At 48.7% G+C, this 15,595-nt stretch overlaps 1 protein-coding gene across 1 annotated transcript in view; it reads left to right on the top strand.

Moving 5' to 3' along the window:
* Positions 1-8,505, top strand: part of CHST13 (carbohydrate sulfotransferase 13) — a 74,235-nt gene extending 65,730 nt beyond the window's left edge. Inside the window, exon 3 of the mRNA XM_032784333.2 lies at positions 6,072-8,505. Coding sequence (XP_032640224.1) covers positions 6,072-6,917 — 846 coding nt within the window. The 3' untranslated portion in view covers positions 6,918-8,505. The remainder of the gene's footprint in view (positions 1-6,071) is intronic.
* Positions 8,506-15,595: the final 7,090 nt, after the last annotated feature.

The raw sequence follows: 15,595 nt of genomic DNA on the forward strand, positions 1-15,595 counted from the left end.
CCAGGCATGTGCTGCCGCCTTTAACCATGTGGCTGGAAAGCCAGACCCATGTGTCATGACAGAAGACGTGTGGACACCAGCTGCTGTTTCTGAAACCTTGACGGGACCCATCTCCCCAACAATGCTAGAAAATGCAGGGCCACTCTCAACCTTCCTCACCAGGGAAGGGTTAAGCTAATCTGTCCGACCCAGAACTCTAGATCTGCTTCTTGCCCTCTTGGAGATGGGCTCTGGGCTCCCAGCCATCTGAGTGACCGGCAAGCACAGCAGTAGCAGACGCTGCCAGAGACCAGCTCAGCATTCAGGACATGCCTCCCCTTTGGGTTCCTGTCTGAGCACTGTTGACTTTACAGATGGTTCGCAGAGGGGGAGAATGAATGGAGCTCAGTCCTTTCACTGAACAGGTTTCTTGGCTGCTGGCAAGGGGAGGGAGAGGACACAGGCAGGCTTCTGACATGCAGGTCTGGCTCCAGCAGCCAGCACAGAATCCCAGTGGCCCAAGATAGCAGGAGTGGTAGGCACAGGCTTCTCCATTCTCCCCCAGCTTGGGTGCTTGATGGTCACTATCAGGGGCTTGCATGCTTTGAGGTGTTCATCTTTTGTTAGCAATCCGGGTAAAAGGCTTGAGAATTAGGGGACAGTACCCTCCCCCCACATCCCATGGGACAGGAGCAACAGCACGGAGCAGAGAGAGACAGTGTTTTGGGGAGGGGGCTGAGGGAAGGCCCTGAGGGAATTCCTGTGGGATCTACCACACCCTCAAGCGTTCCCTGAACTTTTCCATAAATGAGGAGGGCTGGCCACAATTCTCTCCAGAGCCTGACACAGCTACCCAGCCATTGACTTTTGGGGGTGTCATTCGGGGGTCTGTGGAGATGCTGACACAGAAACTGAGGAACCAGCTTCTGCATCAGCACTGCTAAGTGGGGATTTGCTGCTTGCTGTGGTGTTTTTTCCATTGACCTTCCTCCCCATAATGCCAGGCAGAGCATTCTGAATGTCAGAGGGGGCAATGACATGTCACTTTCCCCTGACTGTCAGAATCCCCAGCGGGGGTCTCCACTCAGCCCCCACTCACCCCGGGTTCTCTAGGAGAGTCCAGGTTTGCCAACTGCCCAACCAATGAGCCCGTTACCATTCCCCCAACTGAGTTTATGGTTCAGTGACACTGCATCACCATGACACTGGGTGGTGATGGCATGACACCAGCTCACCTCACCAACTGCCAAGCATCCCATAAATGCATCGTAACAGGGCAGTAATGCCACTCAGGATATCATGGATATCAGCCCCTCCTCACAACCCTGCTCTGGGCGAGTTCCAGACTCTACAGGTTATACTCTTGTCACGTGGCTGGCAAGCTGCTAGCAGCCATGGAGGGACCAGAGGCCTGGAGGCATCAGAGATCTAGAAAGAACTATCCATGTTATCCTCACCATGTTGATCTCTGAGGTGTGTGTGGGGCAGCCTAAAACTCATCCCTCTGAAATCAAATTCATTGTGCAGCATTATTGTTAAGAATGAACGTGGACACAGCTCCAGGAAAGGCAGTTAATGGTTCCCATAACAATTGTAATGAGTCCCTCTTATGCCCATGAAATGGCTTTTATGCCTTAATATGGCTCTGGAGAAGTGGTAAATGTGGAATGTCTTGGCTCTGGTGCATTCAAAGCCTCAGACCTACTTCTTCAGGAATGTAGTTGGGGTTTTGAAAAACTGATATTTAATGTCATTGGAGATAAATACAAGATGTGCACTTACTTCATTGGGTAACTGGTGAAATGCAGCTGCATTTCTTTGGGGCCATCCATGCATACTTTTAGCCATCCCTCCATCCCCCATGGTTTTGAGCAAGTACAGAAAAAGCACTTGACTAGCTGTATGATAGCATGAAACACCCTGTACTGTTTTCACTCACAGAAATGGCTACAGGTGGGGGGAAAAACAAAAAACCCTCTGAGCTGAGACCACACAAGAGAAATTTCAAACCAGGGGGTGATTGTTTTCAGGAAGTTACAGTATCTGAAATCCAGAGCTAAGAATGAAAATGCCTCTTCAGCCATATTTGTAACACCATGAGCAAGATGCTAATGGCGTGACTTCCAAGCAGGCAGCCGGGTACAATGGGTAGAACCTCAGTTGGTGTAAATTGTCATAGCTCCATTGGTGTCAATGGAGCTATGACAGTTTATCCTCGCTTAGGATCTGGCCCATTATTTCCCTGTTAGGAGAAAAAAATGAATGAATAGCAGACAAAGGATACTTTATTTTAGCCTTGCTTCCATTTACAATTAGTATGGGTCCTGCTGACTATGGGTTTTGAACAGAGATGTTGTATGTGGTTTCAGTTGCCTAAATGGTACTCACATAAACATCTACAAAGGTTATGGGCCTGCTGTGGTGGTAAGCATTCACTGGAAAGAGCTCCCTCCTGCACAACGCAACTTACAGCTATGAATCGGTGGGTTTCAATATAGGAGCCTGCATGCAAAGTGTCAGCGGGATGGAAGGTTTGTATTGGGTCCCAGGGTTCCAAGTGGTGTGTTTAGAAAGCTCCCAGCGAGCAAAGCACCCACAGCTTTGCCTGCCTGGTCTAAGAAGGAGCTTGAAGTGAGCCTTACAGGGACTGGCAGGCTGGCTGGGGGTCCATGCAGGCAGCCTGGGCTACGCAAACGGGCTCCTGGGGGAGGGAGGGTGATGTAACAGTGGCTGACAGCTGTCAGGAAGCTTCAAGAGCAAGAATGTGAGGAAGGCAAAGGTCTGGCTGCACCTTATTTTGTGAGGCGGGAACTCTCTCCATGCATGGTGAGCTGGGCTGACAGGATAATGATCCGAGTCTTGCTGGCTACTGAAGGAGCATCCAGCCAGAGCCTGATTACAGGAATGGAATGATTTTAAGGCAAACTTTTTTTATTAATTCTTGAGTTTTGAAGGTCCACAAATATTGGGGAAAACACCTGGAAACCCAAAAAGAAGATGGGGCATATTCATCAAATGGGAGGGTCATTGTACAAGCTTTCCCTGCACAACTCTGCCAATGCACCACCGTCCTGACCTACAGTACCCTCCTAGTCCAGTCCAGGGGGCCACCTCATCTTAGCTGAAGCACCTCAAGCCTGACTTCCAGTTGCTCCTGTTACTGTAGTCCGGGGAGAATGGGCATGGAGAAAAGGGCAGGAGATGGTTATGGGAGAAAAGAACTAACAGACTCTAAGGCATTATTGGTGAGGAGGGGGAGGGGAGGCAGCTGGTGCAATAAGCGACCAGGCCAGAGAAGTTGGCCAGCAAGGAGCTCTGTAGGGCCTTGTAGACAAGGCTGAGCAGTTTAAACTGTAGGGGATGCTCAGAGGGAGGCCAATTCATATGCCAAGCCATGGGAGTTGTTCCCAGTCCCACGGAAGATCCATCCCTCTGTAGTTTGAGTGGTGAAAGGTTCAGGAACACATGGGTATGAAGGGAAACAAAGTGAATCCCAGGCTACAGAAATAGGACAGGGAGCAGCTCTTCCCCCGGACAGCGGGGTGCCTGTCTGAGGAGCGGAGTCTGAAGTGGACGACACCCTTGGCTTGCAACATGGGAGCCATCATCGTGGTAAAGCAACAGCTGCACAAAAGCAGGGTTTGTTTCTTTTAATGGAGAGAGTGGTAGTGACTTAACTGTCGTCATAATCTGGGTTGGTAACACTCTGGGACCAGCCTGGAAGTTTCTCTTATAAAGCCAGCCCTGAGCAGCAAGGAGAAGCCACATCAGTTGTCTTCTGCCTCTCTGCCAGCATTGATGGGAGCGGGTGGGCAGGAATGGGAAGGGATCTCCTCCTGATAGCTTCCTGGCAGTGGCTTACCTTTGAAATCACATGGTTCTAGTGGTTTAAGACATTACAGTGAGAGGTGAGCTCCTGCTACGGCGCTCAGAGAGCCAGACTTCCCCAGCTCTAGAGTTTACAGATCTAGAGGTTGGTTTGAAGTTGGATCTGATCTTACTCAAAGTTTTGCGGGGAGTCTGTAGCTGGGATTTCGGTCCAGAGACATCTCTGCTCAACTTTTAGCAAAGCAGTAGAGCTGGTGGGAGAGGAGGTTACAAAGACTTGAGGGATGAGAAAAAATATAAATGAAGCACTCCTGGACTGAAACCTGAGTCTTCTGCATGCATCATGCTGCAGAGCTGGGCTGTGTTGGGGAATGTAGCACTGGAGGAGGAGGAGGAGAAGGAGAGATGTCCCTACCATGCATGGCAACTGCTTTGTGCAATGGTGGGGGAAGAATCCGAATAGGAATCTGAGCCTCCAGTTAATGAACTTACCCTGCACAGCCGAGCCTGGGGCCACGTAGCTCACCGCTGCGAAGCCTTGGCTCTGCAGACAGCTCAGGCAGAAAGGAATGGAAAGGGGGCGGGGGGGGACTGGGGGAGGGTGTTTTGGATTCAAGGAGGCATCTCAAGACAGGTGTGATCACAGTCATGTCATGCTGCCAATGGGACCATTCCAGTTACAGATGCTGAGCTGGCCTCATAGAAAAGGGGTGGGGGGGTGTTGAAACGACTCAGGGCTATGTGCTCTCCTCGTCTGCTGACCCCAGGAGAATAATGTGAGAGGGGAGAACTAAGGCCAAGGCAGGTCTAATCCCCTCACACACATGGTCAGGGGGAGTCGCGGGTGTTGCCAAGACAATATCTGAGGGGCTGCTCAGCAGGCAGCCCAGCAAATGGCTTTAGTAGCAAGGTTGATGCTGTCTGGCTCTGTGACAACAGCCTCTCATTCACCCCCTGCCTTCCCATCTCTGTATGGGGTTTCTTCACTCCCCTCTGTGCTGCAGGAGGCCCTCAAAGGGGGCTGTTCCTTTGCCTTCCCCCTCTGCAGGGCAAGTGCCAAAGGGCCCCTCTTCGCTTCCTGTACTAAGCATAGGGCAGGCCTCAGAATGGTTTGGGCCTTTAGTCGAGCTGCTCTACAGGTCATGCTCCCTTCCAGCCACAGCCCGTGCAGCCCCTCATCCCTGCAAGGCGTGCACATTCAATCCCAGGGGTGCTGGAGACTTAACATTCGTCCACTCCCGGAGCCATAACTGTCCCTCCCACGAAACCCGAGGATGTTCTGACCCTACAGGCTCCAGCCTAAGGAGTGCTGGCAAAGCCTGGTGATGCAGGGCTCCCTGACTCTGCCATCCAGAAAGCATGGGACTTGGAAACTACTCATTCTCCCTCCCAGTTCCCTGCTACTCCCCACACCACTCCGAAAACGTACCCTTGAATCTGACTCCTGTCCCAGCTGCTAGAACTCTCCTAACATGGAGGCTGAGCCAAGTGTTGGAGATGCCCCTGGGAACCGCAGCTGCTCACCTGCTCCCAGCCCTGAGAATATCCCTGGACTCCATCCCCCAGGAGACTTCATAAGCAGGCTCCTAAGCAAGGCTGGTGAAAGGGATTGTAGCTTGAATCCATGAAGCTTCCTCCAAACTCTCTGCCCCCAAATATCAAGAAAAGATTTCCAAGGATGCGAGTGAGGGTTGTGTATCTAATTCCCTTTGACTTTCAGTGGATGTCTATCAAGCTGCCCCTTGGGCATTTGCAAATCCCCCCTCTACAGTCATGGTTTTTCCTCTATGGATGACTCAGTTCAATTTAATTTTTCCCTAGCCAAAGGGAAGTCAATTTCTTGTATTAGGAAACTCCCTCCTGACCCCATAATCTGTGCTAGCACAAGTGGTCAATCTATACTCTGTGTGTATGTATTATAGCAATTTTTAAAGTAGAATTTCTTTGCTCCATTTTTCACAAGCCTGTGCACGCACACTCTCACTCTCTATTTGCTTCCACTCTCCTCCCTTTTCCCCATTGGATCTAAGTGTCAAGTGCCTTGCAGCAATCAAAGTTAAGGCAAAAAGCCCACATAGGTGAACTCTGGAGCCTGAAAGAAGAGCCCAGTGCTGGGGAGGGGAAAGTGTGTTACACCACAGCAGGGAGGGAACATGGACTTCATGCCCTGATTCTGACGTCTGAACTCAGTGCATCTGGCTGGAGCTCAACCTCCATGTTAAGTTCTGTCGGGCAATGACGATTTCCCTCTTGTTTCTCCCCAGTTCGAGCAGTCATCACTGCAGGCCACTCACCAGCAGAGGCGGGACCTGCTGAGCAGCGTTTGCAACCGCTACACCCGCAAGCGGCGCCTCTTGACGCCTGATGACCTGCGCCACCTGGTGGTGGATGACGTGCATGGGCTGCTCTACTGCTACGTGCCCAAGGTGGCCTGCACGAACTGGAAGCGAGTCATGATGGTTCTGACTGGACAAGGCAAGTACCGGGACCCTCTGGAAATCCCAGCCAATGAGGCCCATGTCTCGTCCAACCTGCGCACTCTGTCCGAGTACAGCACTCCCGAGATCAACCATCGCCTGCGCAACTACCTCAAGTTCATCTTTGTGCGGGAACCCTTCGAGCGCCTGGTCTCGGCCTACCGCAACAAGTTCACCCGCCGCTACAACACGGCCTTCCACAAGCGCTACGGCACTAAGATCATCCGCCGGCACCGGCAGGAGCCCAGCAACGAGGCCCTGGAGCGTGGTGATGACGTGCGCTTTGAGGAGTTCGTCTACTACCTGCTGGACCCACGCACACAACACGAGGAGCCCTTCAATGAGCACTGGGAGCGGGTGCACTCGCTCTGCCACCCCTGCATCATTCACTATGATGTGGTGGGCAAGTACGAGACACTGGCCGAGGACGCCAACTATGTCCTGCAGCTGGTAGGGGCTGATGGCAGTGTCAAGTTCCCCTCTTCCTCCAAGACCACCAGGACCACAGATGACATGACAGCCCAGTTTTTCGAGGATATCAGCCCCTTCTACCAAAGGAGACTCTTTAATTTATACAAAATGGATTACTTGCTCTTCAACTACTCCATCCCGTCATACCTACACCTCCGCTGAGGGTGGTGGTAGGGGGGGCCCTAGAGAACTGGGGGCCTCCCCTTTTTTAGCTACTCAAAGCACCTCCCACTTTCCCCCCGCATCCTCGCTTTTTGGTTAATTCCTTTCCTCTCTGCCTCTCCATTCCACTTCAAGCACGTGCATCACTTGCCGACGCCCTCGTTGGGACTGATCATGTGGCGAGAGGCTGCCTTGTTGATTAGCACATGGAACGCTTGGGCCAAAGCACCCTTAGCTCATTCCAGTGCCTGCGGTAGATTGTTCACAGAAGCAGGCTGCTATTGTTTAAACGTTCAACTTTTGTGTTTCCTGTAGATGCTAAGAGAATTCACTCCAGATCTGAATCTCGGGAAGGCTGCTTATTGGGGTAGGCTCCCTTTACAGCCTGTCTCACTAACTGGGTTGTTTGCAGCCCTGTCACAAGAGGGATCTCAACCTTTGATGGGCTTGGGGAAGAGGACTGTCAGAATTTTGCATAGGATGATGAGAAAAGCAATAATTTAATGTGTATTGTTTTCTTTGTTCTACTTCCTTCCCCAAAGCCACCCCCTTCCCCATTGATTGAGGAAGGGGGAATGTGAGCCATCAATATCTTCTTGTGATCTAATATTTCTCTGTGGCAAAGCCTGTTTTTATCGCTTCTCCGCTCAGTTGGAATTTTAAATACTTTGTTTTACGTAGGTATAGAAAGAGAAGGACAGATTCATAACTGTAAATCGATGGAGCTGCATTGATTTCAGTGAAACTGCACTGATTGACACCAGCAGAAGATTTGGGGGGGTGGGAGTGTGTGTGGGTGTGTGTGTGGGTGTGTCCTGACCAAATATGGTAATGAAAGTCCCCATGACCCTTATGTATAAGAGTAGATATCGACTGCTCTTTGGGACAGGGACTGTTTTATTTTCCCTCTGTTTGGGGTCCCATTGTGTTAGGTTCTGTACAATCTGGTTGCCCTCTAAGGACTACCACAATATAAATGTTCAATAGTAATAATCCTTGTGTCTTGGCCAAATTCCAGTTTGGCTGCTTAAATGTGGCCTACCGAATATTCTTCTTCACCTCCTGCCATATGATGTAGCTTTATGCAGTTAAACAGCTGCTTCTTATCACTCCAGAGGTGGCTGCATTCCACTGCTGGACCAAACAATTCCCAGGCATAGTTTGTATATCAGTTTGTTTGTAAAGCACTTTGGGAGGGGATGCACTATAGAAATGGGAGATAATTATAGTTATGAAAAGATGACAGACTTCTGGAAAGGGTGGAGGGAAGAGAGAGAGAGAGTGTCTGTGTTGGTGTGTATGAGAACAAAACATAAACAGAGTCACCTAGTGGAAAGTTATTGGCTGGCTGGCTTTGGACAATTCATTACTTGAAGAAGAAATAAGAAAACCTAGGATTTTAATTTCCAACCAGTCCAGATAGATGGATTTGCTTAGACAAAACAGCACTTCAGTCTTTACTCTGTTAAATTCAGCTTTGGTTCTGCATATAGAGCATCTCCTCTGTAAGTAAACGTGCTAATAGCAGAATTACTGTACAGTGTGTCTGCTGATTCTATTGTGAATACTTGACTTAGTGCAATACAGTGGCAAGGTTTTTATAAAACTCCATTGTGCTCAGACTTAGTCTTTTTAAAACAAATGTTTTCACTGAGTGTTTTTCGGCTTGTTATTTCTTAACCTCCTTTGCCTTCTGCCTCTGAACTGTTCCTAAAATGCTGAAGTTCCATCCTTGGTTATCACACTCTGTAAGGCCAAAGTGAAATCCAACTCTGGGGGCTTGGCTACACTCGAAACTCCAAAGCACTGCCACGGGAGTGCTCCTGCGGCAGCGCTTTGAAGTGCAGTGTGGTCGCGGTGCCAGCGCTGGGAGAGAGCTCTCCCAGCGCTGCAGGTACTCCACCTCCTCAAGGGGATTAGCTTACAGCGCTGGGAACCGCACTCCCAGCGCTGGAGCACTGTTTACACTGGCACTTTGCAGCGCTATCTCTTGCAGCGCTCAGGGGTGTGTTTTTTTTCACACCACTGAGCGAGAAAGTTGCAGCGCTGTAAAGCACCAGTGTAGCCAAGGCCTGGGATAATCTGATCAAGTTTGGTAGTTGGGTTTGGATGAGTGCTGGAAAAGTTCTCATGATCATCTGAAGTATCGGAACTGCTCTGCCAGACTGGATCTGAACGCTCATGAAAATGGCCTTTCTTAGGCTATTTTGGCACTTCTCTATTTTCCTGAAACCCAGAAGCACAGAAACATAAAAATATTATAAATTTTGGATTTTGAACTTCTCAGAGGTTTGGATTGAATTTTTGCATGGAGGTTTTGGTTACTCATAGGTCTTACGTTACCTGGCCATCTTTTACCCATGCCCGTTAAAAACCTGCCTTGCTCATATTTCTGTGACACATGGTCATGTTTTTGATAATGGATTGTAGTCATGGGTCAGACTTAGGACACCAAAAGGCTGATACCCAACTTAAACACCACACGCAATTCCAACCTCCACCCACGGCACCAGAGTAGGTGGCCATTTCTTCTAAAATGATCAGTAGTGACCTAGGACCAGATTGTAAAGATATTTTAGGCATTGCTGTGCTCAGTGTTGCAATGCCAAAGTGATTTATGAGCTTAAAACATTCTCAGAAGTGATTTAGGCCGATAGGAGCCTAAGTCCCATTGACAGTCAATGGGATTTAGACTTGCAGGTGCCTAAATCACTTTTTTGACAAGGCACATCTCTGTGATAATGGACTCCCTGTGATTGCATTTGGGGACTGGGTGGCTCAGGAGATGGGGAATGGCCTGCATTGCCTTTCATCTTTAAGTTGTCCAGTATGATGACCATTTGATCTCAGTCCCTGTCCTGGCAGACAGATATCCACATCAGCAAAACTGGGCCCCTGAATGACATTACTTAGCCAACAGTCCAGGGCCAAAGGGCCTGAGAGACAGAAATACCCTACCACCCTTAGACATGGTCCCTTCAGGAATGGGACAATAGAAGGAGGAAGTTTATAACTCTTCTATACAAAGCTGAACTGTCCATTGGAAGTCAGTGGGACTTGTGCTTCCAAATAATCTAGGTGCTTTTGAAAATATCACTCTCATTGGTTTTTTTTCACCAATCGTTCTGTGTGGTGTTGCTGTTAAATTCTTGGTTTTACTCTTGCCAAAACGATGCCTTTAGCATTCCCCCTGATGTGAAGTGAAATCTATATACCCTCATGGAAAATGGCCTCTTTTTATTGCAAAGATAAGTAAGCTCTCACTGGGTTGGAGAGTTCCATGGACTATAAATGCTTTGCATTTGCCAAGCCAAACCAGCGAATTCAGCCCATGACCCAAGGGCCCATGAGTCCAGGCTCATTATCAAAAGAAAACGGTGAGGACTACCCATTCCATCAAGAGGAGACAACATACTGGTATCATGCTGAGTGGTGAAGAGGGACAGTAAGTTACAAATTTCCATCCTTGTGCCTTCCCCTACCACAGCTACAAGGTGTCCACCCCTTCTCATGTCCCTGCTGTTAGAGGTAAGTGTGGGAAAGCCGATTTGTGTCTGTTAGATCCAAATGGAGTTATGGAGACACCATGAGGCCAGCTAGGAAAATTGCAATCCTTTTAATTTTCTATGGGATTCTGGGCACTATGTCCCCTGATTTATGAATGGCATTTAAAAATTGAGCTGTATCCACTCTCCTCCATCTTCCTAGGAGCTCTAAGCCCCTTCTCCCACGGCTTAAGACATTTTCTGGGGAATTCAGACTGCATAGAAGACTTTATGCGATTCAAAACTTTGCCTTCTCTCGGGAACATGACTCTGAGATAGTGACTGTTGATGGACGACATGCCCACAGAAACCCAGAGAATGAATCAGAAACATGGAGTGTCAGCCATCTCCATAGAGAACATGGAGATAACAGGTTCTGGGGAAGTCAGTGGTTCTGGGCTGTCCAAAGGATTCTGAATCAGGGCAGTTAGTAGCCTGCATGTGAATGCATCCAAACAGAACAGATGCTAGAACCCTATCATAGCAAAGTGATTTACCTGTAGCATACATGCTTCTGACTATACATGGAGGCACAGATTGTTTGTATGCAGAGAGGAGCTCGTCTGGTAAGGATGAGGCTGAAGGTAGATCAGGCCAGAGAAGCATATTGGGACCCAGAGAAGAAGCACCGTTTCTAGGGGCTCCCACTCCCAAGAGCAACCTGTGAGCATGGTGTCTTGTGACAAACTTTGAGGAAAGTTTGCTGGCAGCAGAAGAGAAGATGCAGGAGGACAAGGAGAGCTCCAGGAACACAGCTGAGACAAGTTCCTACCCTTCCTTCTAGGCAGGGTGGCTGACTGGGCACACATGGGGAGCTGGCTGGCTTTTCTTGAGTGAGCCCTGTTCTCCTTAATTCTGACCACGTCCAGACTCTGCTCTCTGGGCAGTGATGTTCCATCGCTCTGGTATACTGCAGATTTTCAAAGCAGATCTAATAGCATCAGCACCTTCAAAGCTTGTGCATCAGGTCGAGCTGGGACGTCATATACTAATTATCTATCTTCATTTTTATTTAGCTCCTGTCACCATGGTATCTGAGCCTCACTCTTCTCTAGCAACATCCAGCCAGGGACCTGCATGTGTTTTGCAGGGGTGAATTAAACTTCATAACTTAAGTTCCTGCAAAATTGACATGGCTTATTCCCATTCCACAGGTGGGAAGCTGAGAAGCAGCCCAAAGTCACCCAGCAAATCAGTGACAGAGCCAGGAATAGACCCATGTCTCTTCATTCCAAATCCTCTGCAATAGGCACAAAGGCCCAGCTTTCTATTCCTTAGTTCCTTTCTTTTAGTGCCTCTGAGGGTATGTCTACACTTTGGGATTATTCCGATTTTACATATACCAGTTTTGGAAAACAGATTGTATAAAGTCGAGTGCACACAGCCACACTAAGCACATGAATTCGGCGGTGTGCGTCCATGTACCGAGGCTAGCCTTGTTTTCCAGAGTGTTGCACTGTGGGTAGCTATCCCGTAGCTATCCCATAGTTCCCACAGTCTCCCCCGCCCCTTGGAATTCTGGGTTGAGATCCCAGTGCCTGATGGGGCAAAAAACATTGTCACGGGTGGTTCTGGGTACAGCCTCACCCCTCCCTCCGTGAAATCTCCTCTTCACCATTAACGCTGATCACAAATTCCCGATTCAGATTGCGCTGGCATCAGTTCCCGTTAACATGCAGCAGCAGAACCCACCCCCACCCTGCCGCGATCTCAAATTCTCGGATGATCGCTCTTTACCCTGTCCCCCCACTGCGTGGCTGGTATCATGGATAGATCACTGTAATCCACCCCCTTCTTCCCCCCTCCTCGCCTGACCGCGTGGCTGGTAGAGGGAAGATCCCTGCTAGCCAAACATGGAAAAGCTCAGGCACCATTCCACCCTGCCCCCCCCCCCCCCCGCGCCACTATGGCTACCTGCAAGAAGGATTTCTTTTAAGCAACAGCAAACAGGCCAGTAAGGAATGCCATCTCTATCCCCTTAATACAATTCACTGAATTTCAACCAGGTTTACCCATGAAACAATACATTCTCTCCTGAGGATAAACACAGCGAGACAAAAACAAATGTTCCTTGAATCCAGCAATCACTGGACTATACATAGCTAGGGCTTTGTCATGCAATGATACCAGATTTACTTGCTACATGCGTGGCGTGGTCAAGTGGTCCTACCCATGTGGACGAATAAGGCGCCTTGCCCAGAAACCTTCTGCAAAGGCTTTTGAGTACCTCCAAGGAGCAGCTTCATGAGATCCTCGAGGATTTCCGCTCCATCCCCAGACATGTTAACAAACTTTCCAGGTAACTGGTACTGGCCGCGACTGCATCCCAAGTCCTCAGGGCAAAAATCAATCATTAAAAAACACTTGCTTTTAAACCAGTGTTTTATATTTACAAAGGTACGCTCACCAGAGGGTCGCTTCCATGGCTTCATTGTCTGGGCTACTGGCTTGGGAAGGGTAATTCGTCTGAGGTCAACAAAAGCTTCGAGCTGTTGGGGCTAACAGGATGCTGTAGTGCTCTCTGCACAAGCTTGTACTCGCTCTTCTCCTGCTCCTTAGGTCTTCCTGTCCGAGAATCCTCAGCCATGGCTGAGATACCATCCCACCATCGGGAATCCACGACAGGGTGGGGTAGTGACGGGCCAACATCACCTAAATTGCATGCAGCTCAGCGTAAGAAGCGGCGATGTTTCGCCCTGCCCTAGACCTTCTGCTTGCTTCTTTGGTTTTCTGGTAGGGCTTGTCTGAGCTCCTTAACTTTCATTCATCTGCACTGCACTGGGTCCCTGCTGTGACCTTTTCTGCCATCAGTAACCTTGCATATGTTTTCAAATATTTTGTCATTTCATCTTTGGAACAGAGTCTGTTAGCACAGAATCCTCTCGCCGCATATAGCGAATGCAGATCCAGATTACCCTCCGGGCGGTCCATGCTGGAGCTGTTTCATAGGTCCATGCTGGAGCTCTTTTTCGATTCTCAGGAATTCTCAGGAGACTGCATTGTTACCTGTGCTGATGAGCTCTGCGTGGTCACCTGTGCTGGTGAGCTCTCCATGCTGGCGAAACAGGAAATGAAATTCAAAAGTTTGCAGGGCTTTTCTTGTCTACCTGGCCAGTGCATCCGAGTTCAGACTGCTGTCCAGAGCGGGCACAGTGGTGCACTGTGGGATACCACCTGGAGGCCAATACCGTCGATTTGCGGCCACACTAACCGTAATGTGATATGGTAATACCAATTTCAGCGCTACTCTTCTCGTCAGGAAGGAGTACAGAATCCGGTTTAAAGAGCCCTTTATATCAATATAAAGGGCCTTGTTGTGTGGACGGGTGCAGCGTTAAATCGGTTTAACTCTGCTAAAATCGGTATAAACATGTAGTGTAGACCAGGCCTGACCTACTCTTCTGAGGAGATCCACGTTTGCCAGGAACATCATGGTACTCCACTTTCCCACTTCCTCACATTCATGGTGGCAACGTGTTTATGAATCCTAGAGAAGCAAAGGTGTTGGCTGATGAGTTTGTTGAGGTATGTAGCAGTATAGCATCCAGCTGCTTCTCCCCTAGCTAGCAGGAGGAAAACCTGTCTTTGCAGAAAGCTCTGTAGATATGACTTGAAGATACAACAAAAAATCGATCTTTGGAGCTAATTGGGGCCATTTTTACACAGTCAGTTTTCTGTGTGCCTGTCTTGTCACCATATGTGATAGAATCCTATTTCTCCTGACCTGATTGGTGCATTAATTGGAATTGCATTATTCTCTCTCTCTCCCCCTCCCCCCCAAACCCCCCACTTTGGAGCAGCTGCAGCAAACCATTTATTATTCCCTTGTGCTGAGGAGTCCAAGGCACTTCATGTGGTTTCAATCTTTGTCAATTTAGAGTACAATGCATTGCATAAAAGGATATAATCTGCCTCCTTTCTCGCTTCACTAATCAGTAAACTGCCGCCAAACAGCCAGCCTTTACCAACGTGGCTTGAGATTCCTGGATGAAAGGTGCTGTATAAGTGCAAAATGATGGGCAAAAGATCAACTCTCAGGCCTCACAACCTGAGCAATATGAGGAAACTTGGGGTTTAGTCCACTGATTCATTGTGGGACTCTCTCCAACTCAGTTAGGCCCATATTGGCAACAGTATGCTCTGAGGTTTTTTTTTCTTTTTTTTTTTTATGCTCAACCTTAAATGCCTACGGCCTAATTTTTCAGCGCTGCGGGGCAACCACACAACCCAGTGATGTCAGTTGGCATTGTGGCTCCTTGACACTGCTGAGCAGTTGCGGTTGGGCATCCAAAAATTAGGGGCCACTTTGGCCCTTCTCTCCTTCAGCACCTCTGTGGCTCCAACTGTAAAGTGGGGGTGCGGGTACTTACAAAAATAGTTTCAGCTCTATAGAGGAAAAGCTTCTTGTAAACATGTTAAGGCAGGGGCCAGGACCTCCTGTGTGTTTATACACCATCTGCCACAACCAAGTCTGATCCTATTTGGGATCTCTTGGTGCTATTGAAATATAAATTCATAAAAATGCAAATTACTGTATCTATTATAAACTTAAAAAAAAGAAGGGACATCCAGCTGCTGGCTTGAATGCTCTACTTTTCTGGCATCATAGTGGCGAATGGAAAGACAGAGCCTTCCTCTAAGCAGTCTCAACAACACTGTGCTCTTCATTCTTCAGACCATAAACCATATTTCCTGTACTGCCTGATGTTAAACACCGGCCCCCGCCCAGAGGTTTATTTAATGACGTGAAGGTTCTTCTGCCAGTGAAACAAAACTGAGATTCAGTGATACCAAGGTTTCCTTTCAGCGCTTCTTGGGTGACACTGATTGGCTTATTTACCAGCTGGAGGAATAAACAGGCTTCCAGTGAATGAGAAAAAATACAGCTGTGTTGTCAAGTATGTCTTTGGAGGCAGTGTTAGTCGTGAAGGTTTTTTCCTCTCCCCAGATTTGCTTGTGTTTACCTGTTGGCTCTTGCACCCTGGGAGAATGCTGTACTTCTTACAAGGTATTGCTTCTGGAAAAACACTGGCTTATGCTATGACTGCCACTTGTGGAGGTAGCTGGTGAGGCTACTGAGGTGCTATATGCTAGGGAATACTGCTCGCCCCACACACCAACCCCATACCCTCC

Source organism: Chelonoidis abingdonii, chromosome 17 (assembly GCF_003597395.2).
Source record: "Chelonoidis abingdonii isolate Lonesome George chromosome 17, CheloAbing_2.0, whole genome shotgun sequence".
NCBI lineage: Eukaryota > Metazoa > Chordata > Testudines > Testudinidae > Chelonoidis > Chelonoidis abingdonii.